Here is a 23,171-nt window from a genome sequence, read left to right on the forward strand (position 1 = left end):
AAACGTAAAGTATCATTTGGACTATTTTATTTAAAAAAATAATTTCTTTCTATATGCATTCAGAGAGGTGAAGGCAACATAAGATGTGCTGTATGTTTATTATTTCTTTCTCATCACATTTAATTCAGTCCGCAAACAACTTATTGTAGATAAAACATTTGTTTTGTGTTGCTGCAGGTTCAGTAGTTTTGTGATGTGTTTTGTGAAAGACAGATCAGATCTACTGCAGTTCTCCATCTGGAACAATGCATATGTCCAAAAATCACTAACCAAACCTAGCGCTGTCACTTTTGGTATTTAAAAAAAGTGTAAACCCTATAAATAAGATTCTCACCCCAATCTCATTTGCTTTCAGATATAAACAATGAGACCATATATGCCTTCATTACAAACGTACAATGTATTTTGCATACTGCATGTATTATCATTTAAATCTGGACAGTAATAACAGCTTACGTTTTTGTACAATACATTTCATCAACATACTATACATTTGTCTAGAAACAGTCTGTCAACACGTACAGTATCATTTCTAAAATAAACCTTTTTTACTGTAATGTACAGAGAGAGTTTCTCCCTGTTAGACGGCGTGCCGTGCCGTCTTCAGTGTTTGGCAATGCAGAGAAAATGAAGGCAAACAGTTTTCTCTCCGAAACTCAGACGATTTGTGCTTTGGCTGCGTGCAAAAAAGTGTGAAACTCAAGCCACAAATTTCACATCAGTTCCTTCGGAGGCGTTCCAGCACAACTTCATCTTTCCGACCCAAGAGGCTGCCAATTAAAAGTTTTCTAGTGGATGTCGTTGGAGAAAGCAGGGATTATTTCCCGCTGTGTTACTGCTCGAGCTCCATCTTCTTCTGGCAAACAAACATCTTCACACATCAAACGTCTAATTTATGTGGATATTATAATGAAACTAATACATGAATTAAAGAGATAGATCACCCATGTCATCTTTTACAGTACCCATTGTTACAAACTTGTATACATTTCTTTGTTCTGCTGAATACAAATAAAGATTTTTTTGAAGAATGTTTGTAACCAAGCAGACCTTGGGCAACATTAACTTTGACAGTAAGAAAAATAATACTATGGAAGTGAATGGTGCTCCAGATCTTTCTGCACATGAATATTTGGATTCGGCATAACAAAGAAATTTATACAAGTTTGTAACAACTTAGAGATGAGTAAATAATAAAATAATTTCAGTAAACTATCCCTAACTAACTTGTGCAGAATTTGAAAACTGACCCTTCGCTCAGGCCCATCTTTAAAGGTACTGAAAAACAAGAATGACTAAAGTTAAACAAGGTAACTAGAAAGGATACATGTGGCATTTTATTTTCACTTTATATAACTTGATGCAAGAACTTATTGCCAAATAATCAACAAAAATGTCTCCAAGCTAAATTATTTAAGTACTTAAAATTATTACATTTAAATATTAATTTAAGAAAAATGCAACAATTTAGTTCAAAGAAAAATACTCGCAATGCCACGCTACATTCTGGCCAATGTAGTAATGACATCCATTCAATTTCACTACTTTGTGGGTAAATTGTACTGAATATTGCACCATCCAATTTATTGCACCAACACTTTTAATTGATTCCTATGAGAGATTCTGAGCAATAAGCAACAGTAACTAAAAAGGGCGGAGCTTAGTGAAGGGTCAACTGAGGTTTTAGTGATTGTGCAAGAAAAACATTTTGTCTCTTTTCTTCTTATGTGATTAAACAGAAGTGAGACTGTGGCCGCTTACATACTGAGATGATGAAACGGTTACGAATGAACCAGACAGCAAACCTTTTACAGTTCTGCTAAAAGAAAATCAAAAAGGTGACGTGTCAAGAAAAAAGTACTACTGACGTTTGTGAATAGATGGTTTATGGTAATGAAAACGGCCACGGGGCATTAAGGCTATGACTCCATCAGGTGCATGAAGGCTTTTTGTAGCTCGTACATTCTGAGTGCTTGTGAGAAAAGAAAGAAAACATCAGCACTGTTAAACCTGGACGTTCAGTGTCACATTTGGCTGTTTCAGCATCACCCGCTCTGAATGTACTTCTTGATAACTACACAGCCGTGTCTGAAGAGCGGGCAGGGCAAACTCTGTTGGAGTGTCCATGCGTTTGCACAGGGGTCAAAGGCCTCCATGGTTCCCAATGCCGGACCCTCGCTGCTCACAATCCCACCGGTCACATAAATCTTCCCATCTAGGACCGCTGCGCTGTAAGAGATAAAAGTACATTACATGTAAGATAAGGAATATGGAAGTGGCTAAATTAAAAAAAAAATATTAAACACAAACTGAATCAACAACAGTATTTCCTGCAATGTTGTTCAGCAACCCTAAAAAAGACATGATGTTTAAATGATTTCTAGATGTTTAATCGAAAATTATTTAAAATGAAAGTATTTAACATGTTTCTCTATTGCAAACAGAATTAAATATAGGCTACAGCATCTGTAGCAGACCTACCTTTATAGAAATTTTGCTTTTAATAAATTGATTAAAGAAAATCTTTCAACTTTTCCTGTTTTGAATCCAATGACTCGCTGACTGAGACAGTTTGTTATAATATATATCTAACCATTAACACATCAGAACTGCTCAGAACCAGAAGCACGAATTTCTGTCAAAAACTCTCTGCAATTTTTAAGCACACACATAAGATTAAGGATGAAAAATCTGTTCCTGTATCCCACAATACAAAACGTCTTACTGTTAAACTACGTTCCTGATGAATGAGACAAATTATCTTCTATCTAATCTTCCATATTCATTTCAAACTCATGACAGGTTTCTAAAATGCTAATGCAGAAACTCGTGGGAGTCCGACTGTAACCGACAGATCACTTCTGGAAAACATTTTTGTGTTTTAACTATTCAGCAAGAGTTTAAATCTGCTACAGTGATTTAGTGTTTCAGTGTTTGTTCTTCATCATCGCCTGAGCTTATTACTGTCTCACGAAAAACCCCATCAACACATCAGACCCGACTCATCAGACCCAAAAGATCAGATGCAAATTATCAAACCCAAAACGTCAAACACAATTAAAGCATTGGATCCAAAACACCAGATCCAAAGCATCAGATCCAAAACATCAGTGCCAAAACATAAAATCCAAAACATCAGTGCCAAAACATCAAATCCAAAACATCAGATCCAAAGCATCCAATCCAAAGCATCAGATCCAAAGCATCCAATCCAAAGCATCAGATCCAAAACATCAGTGCCAAAGCATCCAATCCAAAGCATCAGATCCAAAGCATCCAATCCAAAGCATCAGATCCAAAACATCAGTGCCAAAGCATCCAATCCAAAGCATCTGATCCAAAGCATCAGATCCAAAACATCAAATCCAAAGCATCAGATTCAAAGCATCAGTTCCAAAGCATCAGATCAAAAACGTAAAATCCAAAGAATCAGATCCAAAGCATAAGATCCAAAACGTTAGATCCAAAGCATCAGATCCAAAGCATCAGATCCAAAGCATCAGATCCAAAGCATCAGATCCAAAACATCAGATCCAAAGCATCAAATCCAAAGCATCAGATTCAAGGCATCAGATCCAAAGCACCAGATCCAAAGCATCAGATCCAATGCATCAGATCCAAAGCATCAAATCCAAAGCATCAGATTCAAGGCATCAGATCCAAAGCATCAGATCAAAAACGTAAAATCCAAAGAATCAGATCCAAAGCATCAAATCCAAAGCATCAGATTCAAGGCATCAGATCCAAAGCATCAGATCAAAAACGTAAAATCCAAAGAATCAGATCCAAAGCATAAGATCCAAAACGTTAGATCCAAAGCATCAGATCCAAAGCATCAGATCCAAAGCATCAGATCCAAAACATCAGATCCAAAGCATCAGATTCAAGGCATCAGATTCAAGGCATCAGATCCAAAGCATCAGATCCAATGCATCAGATCCAAAGCATCAAATCCAAAGCATCAGATTCAAGGCATCAGATCCAAAGCACCAGATCCAAAGCATCAGATCCAATGCATCAGATCCAAAGCATCAGATCCAATGCATCAGATCCAAAGCATCAAATCCAAAGCATCAGATTCAAGGCATCAGATCCAAAGCACCAGATCCAAAGCATTAGATCCAAAGCATCTGATCCCAAAACATCAGATCTGAAACATCAGATCCAAAGCATCAGATCCAAAGCACCAGATCCAAAGCATCAGATCCAATGCATCAGATCCAAAGCATCAAATCCAAAGCATCAGATTCAAGGCATCAGATCCAAAGCACCAGATCCAAAGCATTAGATCCAAAGCATCTGATCCCAAAGCATCAGATCTGAAACATCAGATCCAAAGCATCAGATCCAAAACATCAGATCCAAAGCACCAGATCCAAAGCATAAGGCCTAAAGCATCAGATCCAAAGAGTTGAAGTTTAATCCGTAGGGGGCGTGCACAGCAAAGCTTTTTAACGGGCCTGAAAACGCCCGGCGGACAGCTTTATTTCAGCCGACTGCCAGCTTTCTTCAGCTGAGTGCTTTGATTGCTGTGATACTTCTGCTTTGTTTATCAGTTGTTGTACGATGCGCCAGTTGGTTGTTGTGATATTTGTCCCACCCCTCCTCCACTGTGATTGGATGGCAGTGTAAGAACTGACAGTGACGAGCTGAGCTTTTCACTAAAAGTTAAATATTTTTCAACTCTTAGTGCTCAGCATGGAAAAACCGCCGACCACCGTCTTTCAGCGTGAAAAAACCCCACCAGCTGCTGGCTTTTTTGAACAATGCCGCGCTTCCATTGGAAACAACTGAAAACATACGGCGGCCGCCAGCGTAAAAGCTTTGGTGTCCACGCCCCTTTGGGGTTTGTTTAAATCTCATTTTGAACAGTCATGCTGAATCTTGTCTTAGCAAACAACTAACAAGAGAAATAAACCTCTAACCAGCTTTATCAAAAGACTGCAAAGTGATTTTCCCATTTCACATCCCGAGAGTTTTCTAGACGGATGCTGGTTGGTGGTAGGGCTTTGAGGTTTATTGCTAGGTTTAGTTATTTATGATGTTACCTGCAGAACTGTCTGGAGTGATTCATGTTGGGTCCTGCTCTGATATTTCCTTTCTCTGGGTCATAAATGGTGGTCGCTCTCGCGTAAGCTCCTCCAAGTATGAATATATATCCATTCAGTGTCACAGCAGGAGCGTACTTATTATCTGAAAAACAGAGGAATAAAACACACACTGAGTTTCACAGCGTCACAGACCTCTAGATGAACCATATGAAAACTTTTCACCCTATTACCTTTACTGTACCATCAATGTGTTTAACTTGGCATATAAAAATGTCATGTTCTTGCACTTCACATATTTAGATCATTATAATTATATAAAAGTCTATGTTTCTTTGCAGTCCATTTATTTTTACAGCATTATGCAAAAAAATTGGTGCTTATGCTTATTTCCTTTCTTTTATCTTTTTTTGTTAATTTGGAGATGAATTATGTCTGTGACTTTATGAGATGTTGTCTAGATGAATCACTGATGTATTTAAATGAAATACTGAATTATGTTTTGTATAAAGCCTCACGCCTTCTGAAGGATCTGCTCAACAAAGCTCATTATGTAGCAGAGATGTCTCATGGGTCTATTGTGCTCTTATAGCTTATTCATTTCTAAAATACATTAGTAGAACATTAGTAACTGTAGCTGTGGTGAACCTGCTGACCAACTGTAAATCAATACTACACTGTTAGGTTATAGTGGTATGAATGCGGTTAATCTCTCTGATGTGAGTAATCAAGCAGCAGAAAGCTCATAAATAATGAATGAGAGCAGAACATAATTGAATCCAAATCACATTGAGCTCAACAGCTGTGATTTCACCTCAGTCACTAAAGAGGAGAGAAGCATTGAGCTCATGAAATCCTGAAGCCTTTCACATTTACAGCGAGATCTTCAGTGGAGAACAAATATTACTGATAGAAAACTGATAGAAGACTGAAAAGTTAGGGGATGGTTAATAAATAATGGTTAGAAATAGCAGTAAGCACCTGTATACTGGTTGCTCATCATTTTTGTTTCATTATTGTACAATTTTTTTATTGACAATCTTGTTTCTTTTGTGATAAACCTTAAAAATCCTTAAAATAAACACATCAAAGCATCTATTAGAAGTAAAGAGGAAAAGAAAGTTAAAATTACTATTAGGAATCAAAAAGAAATAAAGGATTTTAGCTTAAAGTCTAATTTATGTATACGTATTGTTTTTCTTTTGGATCGTGACATTATTTTCATTTTTATTACCAAAACACAAAAAGGCTTTATTATTTAAATGCCAAATGAAAAAAAATACTAAATTGTCCAATAAAGTTTGTGTGTGTGTAGCATGTGAGAGCATGTGTAAGTGTGTGCATGTATGCGTGTGTGTGTGTGTGTGTGTGCATGTAAGAGGGAATGTGTGCATGCGTGTGGGGGCATGTAAGAGGGAGTGTGTGCATGTAAGAGGGTGTGTGTGCATGCGTGTGTGTGTGTGTGTGTGCATTTAAGAGGGAGTGTGTGCATGCATGTGTATGCATGTAAGAGAGAGTGTGTGCATGCGTGTGTGTGTGTGTGTGTGTGTGTGTGTGCATGTAAGAGGGTGTGTGTGCATGCATGTGTATGCATGTAAGAGAGAGTGTGTGCATGCGTGTGTGTGTGTGTGTGTGTGTGTGTGCATTTAAGAGGGAGTGTGTGCATGCATGTGTATGCATGTAAGAGAGAGTGTGTGCATGCGTGTGTGTGTGTGTGTGTGTGTGCATGTAAGAGGGAGTGTGTGCATGTGTGTGTGTGTGTGTGTGTGCATGTAAGAGGGAGTGTGTGCGTGTGTGTGTGTGTGTGTGTGTGTGTGTGTGTGTGTGTGTGTGCATGCATGTTTGTGTGTGTGAAATTTAAAAGTGACATGCTTGTCAAGAATGCAATGCATATTTGAAATGTGACCTCTGCATTTAACCTATCCCAGTGAGTAGGGAACAAACGCACTGCAAGTTGTGAACACAGACACAACCGGAGCAGTGGGCACTTATCCCAGCGCCCGGGGAGCAATTAGGGTAAGGTGCCTTGCTCAAGGGAACCACAGTCACAACCCGCCAGCTGTGAGACTTGAACCGGCAACAACCTAACCACTAGTCTACAACTGCCCACTGTATGTGTGTGTGTGTGTATGCATGCGTGTGTGTGTGCATGTAAGAAAGAGAGAGAGAGAGTGTGTGTGTGTGTGCGCGTGTGTGTATAATCATGTGTGCCAGTGTGTTCAGCACTTATCGGCCAGCGCCTGCTGTGCATTGAAGTGTCAATCTGCCTCACTCAGTAGGGTGGCACAACTACTAAATGATGTCATTCAAGAAACCTCTCATGCACACTTGCACACATTGTTTCGATCAACACAAACACCAGCAGTTCTCATAGAGAACAAAGACAAAGCAGAGCATGAAGATCCCGTATGTGTCCTGTCTGTGAGCAGCTTTGCTCCATGGTGAGTTTATTTACCTTAAACACACAACACAATACCGTACATCACAATCACACAGCATCTTCATCCAGTGAGGAGTTTAGTGTTGTCATTTACAGCAGCGGTGGTGACAATGGCAATCCCCGGTGATAAGTCCAGAAGATATGAAAAATTACATAAACTCTCACACAAGCTTTCCCACTGTGTCTGTTTTTATTGATTATTTTACAGTTTTTGTGTAATATTGAGCCACACACAGAAGGAAGTTTATTGCTGGGTTTGAACCCACAACCTTTTGGTCGCCAACTGAATATTTAAGCTACACCCCCTGTATTACAATTAGTTAACATCGTGCTGTTATAAATCTTAATGTTGACAGTTTCTGTGATTTAATCGATTGAGCAGGAAGTCAAATAAAAGCAGCCGCTGCTTCTTACACAAACAAATGGTGCAGGAGACGCAGATGCAATAACTACACGATTCCTGAGCCGTGACGTCCAAGGTGACATCAAAATCAATAAACGCCTCACAGTACACAGCAACATCACAATTAATAAGCACCCAGCCAGGTCCGCTCAGATGATATGATGTATAGTTATCAGAGGTTCATTACCCGTTTACTCATGGATACCTGCAGCACTCGGTGACCTTTCCAAATCACCCGAACCCTTCACAATAATCAAAATATCAAGTTTCTCCCCACACACGGTTGCCCTTTGAAGAGCAGATCTCCTCGAGATGTGATGTCAGCCGTGGTCTCTGAACTTTGCGTCACCTGCTCTAAGAAACAACAATTCATCTAAACAACCTGCCCCGTTTGACCCTGGGGCGACTCAAAAGTGTTTTAAAGTTACACGTGTAAAGCGAAGGTTTGCCTTTGGCTGTAGAGTTAAATGTCAGGGTCCTTTATTCTGTATCCCTCCCTTACGGCTGTACAAAACTCACTTTTGTTTCATTGGTCTCACAAATATCAGCATTCATTTGTTGCTAAGCAAGGAGTCTAAGCAAAGTCTGAGCTCAATATTACATCAGCATTAATGGGCAACATCGCCATTAGTAGCACAGCACAGGGCATTATGCAGATGTCGACTTTAATTTGCCAGCTTGTTACCCATGTTATTTATAGAAACAATTCAACCAAAAATGAAAACTGTCATCGTTTACTTGGTCCCATGTCATTAAAACATGTTAAACAGAACGTCTGAGCTTTTAAACATAATGCTTCAGCCAAGCTAGATTAAAAAATAACAAAGATAATAGCATAAAAATGCTTCACATGACTGTTATCACTCCGTCACACTGCACTTTTCGTTCCATTGACTTTAAATACACACGTGAATGTGGCAGATCGGAAATGTAAGTTCCTGCAAAAAAAATTCTTCAAACTCATCTTGTTCAACACTGCTTTGAAAGATTATAAAAATACATTTATAAAAGAAGGCAGTGTCGCTGCATACAGTACTAGAACAGTTGGTATATTTTAACATTTAAACAAATATTTTAAAATTGAGTTTAGTAAGAGAGCTTTGTGTGATTCATGAGTTTGGCATTATAAACACCAGAAGGTCAGACATTCTGCCTTTGAGTCTCTGAAAAATAATACGAGGTTGAAACAACATAGTGAAGAGTGAGAAATGACAGCAAAGGGCCCTACAGTATCTTACACCGGGCACAATGCAATGTCAGGCGCGATGCACGTTTATTGCTAGTTTCAGCCCGACGCAGTTATCATTTTCACCAGTGCCACATTGTTTAAATAGCAAATGCACTTTGCAGCCATCTGTTCGCTCATGGCCGTGTTGGTATGAAATCGAGGTGTGTTCAGGCGCATGGCGTGTTGCTATTTTGAGGCAACTGAAAACGACTGCGCCATTGACCGACTAAAACCTGGTCTAAAGTTAATGGTGCAGTTTTGTTTATTATTTAAAGGCACTTATAGGAATGCCAGATTGCACGTTATGCCCAAACACCCCATACATTTCAGGGGCAACAAATACATTTCTACTTTACAACCCATATGGCAAAAATATATTTTTCCTGCACTGTAAAAAATTTGCTGTAATTATGCAGCTGGTTGCCAGTAAGTTACTGTAGAAGATAAAGAGTGAAAATGTTTCATATTCATTTAATTTTGAACAAACTGTTGCCAGTAAATAACATAAATGTAAAATCTACAGTGAGTTACTGGCAGCTAGTTGCCAGTAATACCCAGTAATACTGTAATTTCTACAGAAATTTTTTACAGTATGGCCAAAATATAAAAGTTTATAAAGTTTTTTTGCAGTTCAAATGTTTACAGGTTATAATATAACACATCATTATATGTAAAACATTGTGTTTAAATATGATCAAACCGACCCGCAGAAATAAAAATTAAGCATTTTTTTTATTTGACAAAATTTATTGTTTTTTTTATTGTAAGTGCATAAAAAGTTTTTCTTTCAATTCGATGTGAATATTAATGCTTTAAAATATTTTGAAATATAAAAAATGGCCAAAAAATATTGTAAACATATCTGAAAGTATTTTTGAAATATATGTTTTTGCCATATGGGACCATTGTTAAAGTAGCAAAAGAGGATTCGGACACGCCGTAAGTGCACCTAGTTTACCACAGGGCCCAAAGGGTGGACCATGACAAGTGCAAAAAACTTCTAACAAACCTCACATGTATTAAAACATTAAAAGTCAACTAGACAAAGCCATCTACTAAAGGATAAAAACTAAATAAACAATCAGATGGCATGCTTTTATCTTATACAGACCATCACAAAAACACTTTCACTTCAAAAAATGGAGCTAGGCCTTGTTATGTAACGTATGATTCAGACAAAGGTGCAAAAATAAGTCTGAATGATTTATCAGCCCATTATTTTATTTTTTAGGTATGACGCAGACAAAACTTTGTTTTATCATCACTTCATTCTGATGGTCAATTATGTTAACATATTTAAGCTGTCGATATCAACTGACTGCTCGTCTGAGAAATAACAAATAAGTTATTGCTGAAATCTTCTTGTGTTGCGTCTTTACTGTGCATTTACTTTATAAAACATCCTTTACTGTCAGGACAGTTTTAGTTTAGCTACAGTATAATCCACACTTCTGTATTAACTTCTTTAACTTTAGTTTTTTTTCTAGCTGTAAGGTGAGATTTGGGCTCTGCACCTGCTGTGCGTCCCTCAGCACTTCATCTGAGTTTTTTCCCCTGAGCTTTTCTCCACCCACAAGCTCAATATATCTGCAGTGTGTCAAAATGCCACATGCTAATGAAGTCAAACAGCAGAGAAACTTAATGCAGTTATTTCTTATAGCTTTACCACAGTCTGACGAAAACTTTAGACATGGGAAAATAACACACCTGATGTTAGAGCTACACTTGTTCATGCATACTCAAGTTTTGGCCTAAAAATCAAGCTGCTCTCTTACTAGTGTCAAAATTCATATAAAGTTACCGTATATTTCTGCATGTAAATACATATTACATTTTAAATGCAGATATTGAGAATGCAAATATCTATGCATATTGTAATGCATTATATATTTTACTAATCATGCCTTTTTGAAACACTAACTATAAACAGTTAAGAAGTATAATGATTACTTTTACTATTCATAAACTTAAGGCCGAAGTATAGTGCATTTTTTATGTGTACTGTACGCGAGGGTCCGTGTACATACTGGCAATTAGAAAAGTCATGCATACTGTACTGTATGCGCACCGCTGGATTTTTGAAACTCTGCATACATTGTAGTAAACATTAGTATGTAGCCCAGGAGATGCATTGCATTTTGTCATAATGCACATGTGTCGAACATATTTGTACACATATGAGTCAAACTCTACATTGCAAGACTGCACATTCGCATTCACGTAAAAAACAGACTATGCTCCAGGCTTTAGGGTTAGTGATTTGAAAAACCTTGACTCTTCATCAAAGGAGGAACTAAAGTCATAACAAGAAATCAGAATATCAGAACACAGTTTGCTGTCAGACACAAGTAATTCAGGTGTGTGCATACCGATCATCGGAGACTCAATGAAGCTCCAGGTGTTGGTTTGAGGCACATACGACTGAAGGACTCCAGCAGATCTACTGGCTTCATTTACTCCTCCAAACACATAAATCTTTCCTCCACAGACCGTGGCTCCGGCTGAATGCACTGGTTTGGGTAGAGGAGCCACCATCTCCCACTGGTTAGTGATGGTGTCGTATCTGAAGAGAGAAAACAAAACACAGTTCATCCTGTTAAAGTCAACAACAACTCAAGTCATTTACTTGTTTATAAGTTGTATATTTGGATGTGTTCCTATGTAGCTCAGGAGTAGGGCATTGTGTTAGCAGTGCAAAAGGTCATGAGCTTGAACCAAGGGAACAAACATATAGGGATGCACCAAAAGGAAAATTCTTGGTCGAAGCTAAAATAAAATGAAACAATCAGCCTGAATACCATGAATTAATTTTTCATTTCCCTAATTATTTTGCTAATTTTCTGACCATTGCACAAGTTACATTTTTTAGAATGTCCTTTTTACTATATTTATTAACAAAAAGTTTTATTTCTCATTTAATATTTGCGTGTTTGTCATTGTAGGATTTTACTGGTTCTAGGAAGTTTTTATTACATACCGCTGACGATCTTCGTTGTTCCTTTTCTCATCTATGACATGAGATGAAGAGCTATAGTCTCTCGTTCTCCGTGCTTGTGCATTCAGCAGACAAATACCCAGGTTCGCCACCGTGTCTTTTTGATACACTGCATACGTCTTGATCATAAATGATAAATGAAACTTTTAGTGCCGTCCGTTTTTACGTCTTTCTCTGACACTTTAAAATGCTTTCACCAACATGTTTACTGCATTTGCATGCTGATTGCTATTCGATCATGTTTCCAAAGACGGTAAAATTTATTCGGTTAATTTATTTAGTCAAACACCAAAAATTTTTTTTTTTTTTTTTGCTGTTAAAATCGGCTAAATAATTTCGGTTCCCGAACATTATGTGCATCCCTACACACAAACTGATAAAAAACTGTACACTGTAAGTCGCTGTGGATAATAAGTGTCTGCCGATGCTTAAATGTAAATTTGAAGGCAAATTTCTTGTGTATAAAGTAAGCACACCTGGCAATATTAAACTTGATCATTGACACTGCTTGTGTTATGAACACAAATCTCAAATCATGTGGCTTGAGGTCAGGTCTGATATTAATGAGGAGATTTTACAATACCTGTACATGGATATGAACTGTCATTAATTGTCTTGTAAATGTCCAAAGTGGGAATGTTAATGATTTTTTTGGATCTTCACCAGCATGAGAAGCAACAGTATTGTGATTGTTTTTAATGTTATTAAAATGCAAAAACAGAAGAACCCACTGCAGATATCTTAAACTCTTTGTGACCTTATTAAATTTCTCTCAGGATTAAATCTCATTTAATCCACTGTATAAACTCACAGGTGAGGAGAGAAACTAACCAAGATTTTAAACTCAGATCCTGCGTTCTGCTCCGTAGGGAATATCAGGAGATTGCCTGTTAGAGAGTGTAAATTGGGCAGGGAATGAGACCTGGTCATGCTCACTGACTGAGACCATTATGAGTCTTAATGGTAAAGCAGAAAGATGATTTCAGCTGCTGCGGTCTGCAGGCAAACCTGCCTTATCATCTATTAAAAAAGTAAGTTTTATCTCGTTCAGAAAATGCTAGAAGATTCTCATGAACCAAGATAAGGAAACCAGAAACATACACAGATTCAAAGAATATTACAGGTTATATTTATTTTAACGTCTGAATGCAATTTTTGGATGCATGCTGTAAACGATAAATTTGAATCTTTCCTCATTTTGTCAAATAAAAAAATGCTTCATTCTTTATTTCTGTGGCTGGGGTTTGATCATATAAACACAATGTTTTCCATATGATATAATGATGTCAACATGCTATAAGATTTTCTAATATTATCTAAAGATATGACGGCAACACCGAACAATAGATATTTCTTGTGTCAAATAATGAATCTTCTCTGTAGGATTGAGAGCGCTGATGTTAAAGTGATATGAAAACAGATGGCTTGCAAGTGAATTCCTCAGGTTCATGGGTAAGAGCATGAATTACACATCGAGAGCATTATTATCACACCATGTCACATCTTCCTCAAACCTCTTTAGTGTTTGATGAAAGAAGTGCAGCTAAAAATAAAGATGATGATGACTTCGTGTTTAGGTGATGAACCACCTGCAGTCATGTTACTTTAATTCATTTCAATACGTGATTTTAATGCAAATCGTCCTTTAATTAGGTGGCTTATTTTTTTCTTTGTCGTTTTGTGAAAAATCCAGAAGGCTGGGGGCGGAAATTATTTTGTATCTCCTTAATCCTACAAAAAGAGCATAATCAGAATACATTTCTTCTCCCTTGTTTTTAATTAATATCAACTGACAAAAACATCAAACAAATTAACATGGGTTTAAGTTGTAAAACAGTTTTTGTCTCAAACTAATTTTTGTCAATGCTCTTATTCTCTTTTTCTTGTTTCTGATTAAAAAAATACGTCATACACATTATTTAAAGGATTGCATCTATAAATTATGCAGCAAAAACAAACAAGCTGTGATCTCAGCATTTTAAAACTCGTTGTGAATATTTCCCTGCGTCAGATGCCACGGCTGCCTCACGGGAGCTTTACATTCTTAACATGGAGAGATCGCGCAAGCGGCTGAAGAAGTCGACACATGTCTGGCAGGCGAGAGGCAACGGAGAGGTCACAGCACTTTTGGGACGATCAGACTCTGTATAAAATATCTGATGAGCTGGCAATTACAGTACAGTGAGACGGTGCGAGCAACGGCACCTGTCATCTCAACAGGCCAAACTCGTCTCGTGATGGTCATGATGACATATTTTCATCTAAAGTTACTTGACTTAAAATAGCAAAGATTCTGGAACTAAAACAAACAGCTTCATGGACTTACATGACTGCAAATGTTTATATTAGTCAAGAAATAGATTGGTTCATGCATTGCCAAAGTCTTTAACCTTAAATATTTGTGCCATCATAAAGCACACACGTAAACGTGACACACATGCAAAACATTTACACCATCAATGGCCCCCCAAAGTGACAAACTGGGCCAAGGTTGCCCCGCAAGCAAACTCCAAGACCAGAAAAAGAAATGATCATTTAATTCCTCCTATAAAAAGCATGTCTAGCACATCTGACCCAAGAGAGAAGAGGAGGATGAGGAAAACTTGCATCAGCCACGCTCTATGTAATATAGATGTAACATACTGGAATATACCACAGCTAAAGTCTTTTGTGATTTACTACATACATTTTTTTCATACATAAAATCATCCTACATCATTCTGTGAAAATAATCTTCATATCTTAAATGTAAAGTCATGTCAAAGATTGAAATCATATGTTGATGCAGCTCATCTCATCATTAGATTAGGATTGCACAGACAGGGCTACATTTGGGAATCATGTATTAACCTAAAAATGTTAAATAATCAAAACGATCTCATATTTGACTTTTTTGTTTAGTTCTGCATGCTCTTAACCAGTATTTCTAAGCCATTTTAAACTTAGAATTTGAATTAAACAAAACATTAAGGTGTGGTTTCCCAGACAGGGATTAGTTTAAGCCAGGACCAGGCCTTAGTTTAATTATGAAATATAACTAGTTTTAACAAACATTACTTCTGTGCATTTTGACGCAAAACAAAGGGCACTGATATATTTAATGATATGTCAGTGCAAGTTGTTTTCAGTTTGGACACCTCTTACATTTATTTTAGTCTAGGACTAGTCTAGTCCTTGTCCGGGAAACCGCCCCATAATGATACAATTGAGGGCTGTGGCTTAGTTGCCTTATTTCTCTGAGGTTTAATTACACAGAATTTAAGATAAATTTATGTATTTTGTAAAATGTCATAAAACTGGGCCCCACGGCACGATCTCACACCCCCCTGTTTGAGTTCCATGTGTCATTTCACTTTATTTATTATGACTCAACTTGTATACTTAAATGTTCTGATTTCTTTGTATGAATTCAATATTTAGCTTGATGGCTTCATCTGGTGGAAATTTGTGTCAATAGCCAAATTAGAAATCCCCTTACTGATAAAAATGCTGATGTGTCAAAAATCTTTAACTCATTTTTCTCAAAATTAACTTGACTAGACTCTTTCAATTTCAAATAGATGTAGCTCTGTCCAACAAATCATGCATCATTTTAAAGTTTAAAAAAAAAAAAAATAGAGAATGTTATTTTCTCATTCCAACTCATTTTGCCAGCACTGGTCACAAATGTATACATATCTGTACCTAAGGGTACATATTAGGACCTTTTTAAAGGGTACTGCCCCAGTGAAAACTGGGGTACATATTTTGACAATTTTTTAACAGTGTATATGCCTATAACAAAACAAGTTTCATGCATTTAAAATATAAGCCTTTGGATAAAAACATCATGACAAATATTTCAGTTTAGTGTCTCTCAAGTTCTGGTTAGAAAGTAATGTAACTGGACCTGTGAACTTTTACACTAGTGAACTTTCTGCTGTTTGTTAACTCTTTCCCTGCCATTGACGAGATATCTCGTCAATTAAGAGAAAACGCTTCCCCGCCAATGGCGAGATTTTCCGTCTTTCCGCAATACCGCTATTATCCACCAGGTGGCGACCTTCCGAACTTTTTAAAACCGGAAGTATTGCCCTATGGCAAGCTGCTGCATGTCCGTGTCTGTTTTAAAGATCGCTCTGAATATGATCTCTATGAAAAGTCCGTCACAAAAATGGAATTATCTCTGCTTTTTGCTCAAAATATGGTGTTTTTGCAAAAACCTACCCATATTCAAAAGCTGATTGCAAAAGAACCACTAAAGGTAGGATGAAACGTTTTTTTTTTTTGTTTGAAAGCAGAGGGTCTGTTCTTTCATTTGGTATATTGTATGTTTATATATTTAAAGAAGAACATTTTCTGGAAGGCATTAAACTTTGGTGAAAATCATGAAAAACGCTGGCGCTGGCTGGCAACTTTTTTTAAAAACGCTGGCGGTGAAAGAGTTAAGGGCAGGTGAACTGTAGAGTAGCTGGCATCATTACTACGGCAGATCTTCATCCATCCAGAATGAGAAAGACCACACGCATGACCAGTCACAGACCTTTCTATATATAATCTATCCAGCTCGATCCATAGCGTTTCTTTCCTCAAGGTTACGTGTGTTTTCTCTGTGAGAGGCGCACACTTTTTCTGTAGAGACCGTAAAACTGACAGAGAGACTCTGATCAATGTCGACCCATCTCAATCCATTATGTTTCCCTATAAAATACACAAGCAACATTGCTCCTTATCACCATCCTTCATCTCAAGGGTAGACGTCTGATCTATGATCCAGCTTTGAATTTAAAAGCCGTCCAAAACACAAGAGACATTGATCATCTATTGTGAATCCTTTTGTCAAATTGATGACGGTAAACACATTTCTCCTATCAAAATAATATGCCAGACTGTAGAGAAGCATGGTTACACATGGTTATTGTTTACTACAGATTTTTTTAGGAACCTGAACGAACCCCAAAGAGAAAAGCTGTCAAGAGTCACATTAATAAAATACACAGTTCAATACTAGATTGCATTTGAGAGAACGAAAGGGCACACTTTGTAATGGTATTGATGGCTCAATTAGACTGAAAAGTCCTCATGTAAACACCTTAATCAGCATGACTGAGGTCAATCGGATGCAAATTTCAATGGTGTTGAAAGTGGTGCTGTCATCAGGAGAAAAGTAACGTTAAACACATGAATCGTAGTATTGCATGCAAAAATACCTTGTGCACATGCGCAGAAGAATTGTGCTTACGTTCCCGTCTTATATTTACCTCTTATTTACGTATCACATGATTATCACAAAAAAATACAATAGCAAGGCAATGCATTATTAAGATAATTGGGTCACGCGCTGTATATCGTCTGTACTTTCATGACATTACATAAAAAAATAAAATAGTGTTGTGCCTTTTAAAAAAAGTTTGCCTTTCTTAAGAACAACTTTCTCCATCTCAAATATGACTTTGTACATTTATTCAGAGATTAAGCATCAACTCGACGAGAGATGCTGTGTGCTGCGTTGCCAAGTCCTCTGCTTTTTGGCAGAGTATAGATTTGGGCTATTTTTAAACTGTTTCCACAAGTTTATTTTTCTCTGTGGGTAAAAGATTGGTATTTGGGCTGTGAATAGTAATTTGACTGATTTTGGATTAGTTTTGAATGTCCATTAGGCTGGTTTTCATATGAAGGGTTTTGGCAACCCTGGCTGTTTGCTTGCGCAGACGTTTGGTCCGGATTAGAATGTACATGTAAACGAACATTTTAAGGTGCATGTAAACTGTACTGTCGTAACCCTGCAATGGAATTAAACTCAGTCGGATTGACAAAATTTTGTGCATGTAAACATAGCTAGTGTGTTTCTCTGTGACCGTAATGCAGGTCATACCTTAAACACATTACCGTATGCTTTTTCATCTGCTCTGGTTAATTACGCAATATGCAATCCCATCCAGATAAAAACAGATGGTACTCAACTACCACATCAGGGATGCATTTTTCAATTATCCAGAAACAAGTCATTTCCATTAAGCGTTCACAAAAAGCCCTCATGTGCCAAAACAACAAATCCTCCACTGCCGAGCTGGAACACACAGGAGACACTACAGACACTGTCCTGAGCAGACAAACATCATTCATTCAAATAAATAAATACAATGATTCAAAAACAGATGACTGGTTTTATCATGTTTGGCTGACTTACAGTAAGGGAAAGCGAGCGACATACAGATCAAAAGACAGTGAGAGACGCCCTTAAGCGCTCGCCAAACGCACCGCAGACATCAGAGAGATCAGACAAGACTACTGTATGATGAGCTTTATTAGGCAACAATAGTTTCAATTTCAAAAACTGTCATTTGAGCTCCGTCTTATCATTTAGCCATCAGCGTTTTCTAGATTAAATCCACTGTGTGGACTACTGGAGAGTTATGAGATCTTCACTACTGTAGTGTGTTGAGTTTACATGTGTGGCAAATATTACAGTCATCATGCTGTTCATAAGCTATCTGACTTTTTTGTATGTATTTTTGAGAAAAAACTTGCATATAAATCCTGGACAACTTTGCCCTTACGTTGGCTTGAAGACAGAAACTTGGTAATCGTTTTTGGTTACCTGGTTTAATAGATGTAATCCACATGTCCCTTTCAATGAATGAATCTTCATTACAACCACAGATCACAGATGTCCTGCTTTGTGCCGGAGAGCTTTAGCGAGTGACATCGAGCTCTGTGACTCGGTGACAGGTTGAAAAACTAAACTGCTCTCTCTATTCATCACTTTCTCCTCACTTTGTCTCTCGCCTGCACTATTTTCAGAGTTAAAGAGACAAAACGTGTAAGACTGTGACTTTATGACCGCAAATCATCATCCAAGGGCAATTAAAGAGTTACACTTCAAAAAAGCACATCCTCATAATAATCCATTCGGTCTTGCTTTCATCGGAGAGGCCTGGACTCGAGGGTTGTGGTATTTCAAGATGGTGAAAGGTTAAGAGTCGCCCAGTGAGAGGTTGCCACAACATCACAAATTTGACATTTGATGAGCTTGTGTATTACTGAAGTAGCAATGATGTGATTGTGTAAAATGCTCTAAAAATGAAAATGTACTTGCCTATTAAAATACATTTTCAGGACTCACTGTGCATTTAAGGTATGCATGTATCACTATGTGAGTTTCCTGGGATTCGATCCCAAAACGTTTGCACTGCTAACACAATGTTTCACCTATTGTGCTACAGAGTATTGAACCTTAAATTCCTATTCAATTCTTCAGCTGGCAAAATAGCATGCAGATTTACTAAAAGATGAAGTAAATGGGAGAATTATAACAGATTTATAATTAACATTGCTCTGGGGTCTGGGCTTCCCTCACGGGGGGCGCCAGTGTTCACAGGAGGGGATGGTGTGGGGGATAGGCGCAGGATCCGATTTGCATTGAGCACACATAAAGATGCATTAAATGTTCCACTAACAATTTGAGAAAAAAATATTTAAACATATGCTGACAATTCTAAGATGAGGCAGTCAAATATTCTCTTAATATTTCGTGTAATAGCAAAATCAAACAGAAAGATAGATGTACTGTTGTATATGTACTAGGGATGGGCCCCAAAGAAAAAAGTTTGGGAACCACTGACCTAGATGTGAAATGATGCCAATTTCTTGCTGGGAATGTCTGTCAAAAACAATAGCTAGCATAGGTTTGCATGGGGACTAGTCAACTGGCCAGTCAAATGCAGCCCATTAAATCATCTGTCTCCGACCTGCCGGTCATCTTTGTCTGAATTAAATTGCATGTTTTTTAAACGACTCAAACTTACAGTGATTTCAGATCGATAAGGACTTACTGATTAAAAGTTGTAGAAATAGCTATGCATAATATCGGCTTTGCGATTCAGAATAGTTATCGGCCACGTATTATTTGTGTATATCAGCATTTATCGTTGCATCCCTTATATATTTAAGTAAAAAATATATAAAAGGTAAACATCGGGGTAAAAGTTGGAAACCTTATCCAATCTACCCAATTCATCTGAGCCACATTCACCTGACAGCAAAATACTCTCTCCATACTTCAACAGAGATCCAATTATCAGATTGGCCAGTACTGTAGCACAGAAAGAGCTGACCACAGGTTTGTCCAATGAATTCTAATAAAATATTTAATTTAAACCAGATAGCTGGATGGTACCTTTCCACATTATCCAGGTTTCCGGCCACTCCGAGGCCTCCGATGGTGTAAAGTTTGCCATCGTACACCACGCTGTTGTGTCTGCACCGCGGGACCGTCATCCGAGAGACCAGATTCCAATTATCCAGCAGGGACATGTAGCACCACACATCTGCTAATGTAACTCCTGATTCTGTGCCACCTAGGGAGGGTACAAAACCCAAACACAAATGAGTGCTGACGTCTCAATTTGCACCCTCGAACCAACACCCATCACACCATCATTAATCGAGCTCTGAAGCACCCATACAACACAGTCTCACATTTAGAAATGTACAACAAAAAGATTGTTTTGGTTTCATGGTTGTTTCTGTAAATTTATACTTTGTTTTTGTTATTTTGTATATAAAATCCCCTTAAATCAAAAACCTGGAGGCATGCTAACTACATTTACCTTGAATATATAACACTATAAGAGGCTTTGGGAAAAACTGCCTGCCAAATCCATGGTTAAAAAATATATATTTTAAAGACTTAAACATACACGAATGCAGCACAACTTATTCATTCATCACAATTTCGACAATTCGTACGAATTATACGAGGTGGCTTACTTTTATAAATCTGTATGACCGAATTTGAAATTTTTTGTACGATTTGGTTAGAGGTGGGGATTCATTTTTGTTCTTATAATAATCGTATGCATTTGTAAGCTTAACTTTGTACGAATACATTCGAATTAGCCGATTCGTAAAATATGTATAAATTCAGTATTTATCACAACATACAGCGTACAGCTTTACATACAATGCTTAAATTAATCAAACTGATCAAAAATATGTCATCCCTGCAGCACTCATTATGCTGCACATATAATGTTCATCCAGGAGTTAACAAATTGCTGTTACATCTTCAAAATCGTGAAGCATTTATTGACCTCTATATTGATTTTATCATAATAGCTTTGCAGGTGTATCTCGTAACATCATAAAAAGCACACAAGCAGACAGAAGAGATGCCATCTGCCTTCGTAACATCTCTAAGAGCGCGACGTGCTAAATATAAAAGCGTGGACCTGCGGGAGGTCGCATAACTGCAAGTGACAGGCTGTCGCTTTGATTACCCGACAGGTAGATATTATCCCCCGCCGAAATGACGGAGAAGAACTCGCGGTTGTAGAAAGGCAGGCTGGCCAGGGGGTACCACTTGTTGTTCTGAGGGTTAAAGCAAGTGACGGCTGTCAGCGAGCGTTGGTTCATGCCGATGACCTGCCGGCCTCCCACCAGCACGATCACCTCTGCTACACCTGAAGGGACGGAGAGAGAAACAAACACGGTGGCATTTACATGAAGAAGCTGATGGAGACAAACAGCTCAAGACCAGTATAGACCAGTCTCACATAGTCATACTTTTAACTCTTGCAATGAAGTCTGTATAGTTTTGCTTCTCAAAATAAAATGTTTATGCCACAAAAGACAGCTGTGATAAATTATTCAACTGAACAGCAGGGCTAATCTGTGAAAAGCATCAAAGAAGTTAATGAGAAAGTGTACAGGCTTTCTAAATACTTTTAATTACTTTCTAAGAATATACTTATGGTAATAAATCTACACATAGGTAAATTACATTTATAGTGCCACTTTTCTTAGAAATGCAGGAACCTGAACCAAATTTCAAGATAGGCAAAGTTTCTAAATACTTAAGAAAATATGTATTATTATTTTTTTGTTTTCAATAAAAATATCTAAAAATTCTTAAATCAAGATCCATTTTCTTGACGAACAAAATGACCTAAAAAAGTGAATTTGTGCTTAAAACAATGGGGTAAGAAACCTTGAAATAATTAACGTTTAATAAAAAAAAATCTTTCCTTACCCCATTGGCAAATTTGTTTTGGGCACAAATAATATATTATATAGATATTTTTTGTCTAAAAATATTTATTAAGGTCATAAGCTCATCAAAAAAAATGAATTTTGATTTAAAAAAAATTAGATTTTTGCACTGAAAACAAGACAAAAATATAACGTAAGAAAGCCGTGTCAATGCTAAAAATGAATTTAAAGAAAACCTATTATGCCCATTTTAACAAGATGTAATATAAGTTTTGTAAGTCGCCTTGGATAAAAGCATCTGCTATATGCCTTGAGCTAAAAAAAGCTATTTTTTCCCTTACCAAAAGAGACAATGAGCACGTTTAGTTAAAATAGATCAGATTCCTGTGAATAGTCTGAACAATAATATCTCACTATTGAGATATGGCGTGCAGCATACAACTCACTAAGGGCAGAAACTATGCTAATGTTGGACTGTCAGTCAGTGGTTGTGGGCAGGGCTTTATTAGTGTGACATCACATTAACAAGATAGTCAAAACAGCATGCTTAGTAAGACTGCTTTGGTTTAACGGTGATTAACTCTTTCCCCGCCATTGACGAGTTTTTACAGCAATCCATATTTCTGCTATCTCCACTAGTTGGCGCTCTTACACAACTTATAAAACACTTAAACCTCCACTGATCCAAAAACAGTAAAAACTCAGTGAATGTTTTGATCATCGCTCTGAATCTGATCTCTAACAAAATTCCTTTACAAAAATGCAATAATCTCAGCTTTTTGCGGTGATACACAGAAAACAAATAAAGATACAATTGTATATATATAATATATTGTATGTTTATGTATTTATTTCAGATTTTCTGAAGTCATTAAACTTTTGTGAAGATCATAAAAAACTGCCACTGGCTAGTAGCAACCTTTAAAAAAAAAAAACACTGGCGGGGAAAGAGTTAAAAAGGTGGATTTTTTCATTGTAGGGGGGTTATGTGGTGCCCTTTAAATGATTGTAGTATCATATCAAAATTGAAAAAAAGTGAAGGGTGTCTGAATACTTTCTGAATGCAGTGTATATTATATCTTATA

The 23,171-nt window shown here is 37.3% G+C and overlaps 1 protein-coding gene across 1 annotated transcript in view; it reads right to left on the reverse strand.

Moving 5' to 3' along the window:
* Positions 1-385: 385 nt before the first annotated feature.
* LOC135736436 (kelch-like protein 29) overlaps positions 386-23,171 on the reverse strand; it is a 99,532-nt gene continuing 76,746 nt past the window's right edge. Inside the window, exons 9-13 of the mRNA XM_065255086.1 lie at positions 21,375-21,557; positions 20,273-20,453; positions 11,489-11,682; positions 5,049-5,193; positions 386-2,229 (exon numbers count right to left, since the gene is read on the reverse strand). Coding sequence (XP_065111158.1) covers positions 2,046-2,229; positions 5,049-5,193; positions 11,489-11,682; positions 20,273-20,453; positions 21,375-21,557 — 887 coding nt within the window. The 3' untranslated portion in view covers positions 386-2,045. The remainder of the gene's footprint in view (positions 2,230-5,048; positions 5,194-11,488; positions 11,683-20,272; positions 20,454-21,374; positions 21,558-23,171) is intronic.

Source organism: Paramisgurnus dabryanus, chromosome 17 (assembly GCF_030506205.2).
Source record: "Paramisgurnus dabryanus chromosome 17, PD_genome_1.1, whole genome shotgun sequence".
Taxonomy (NCBI): Eukaryota; Metazoa; Chordata; class Actinopteri; order Cypriniformes; family Cobitidae; genus Paramisgurnus; species Paramisgurnus dabryanus.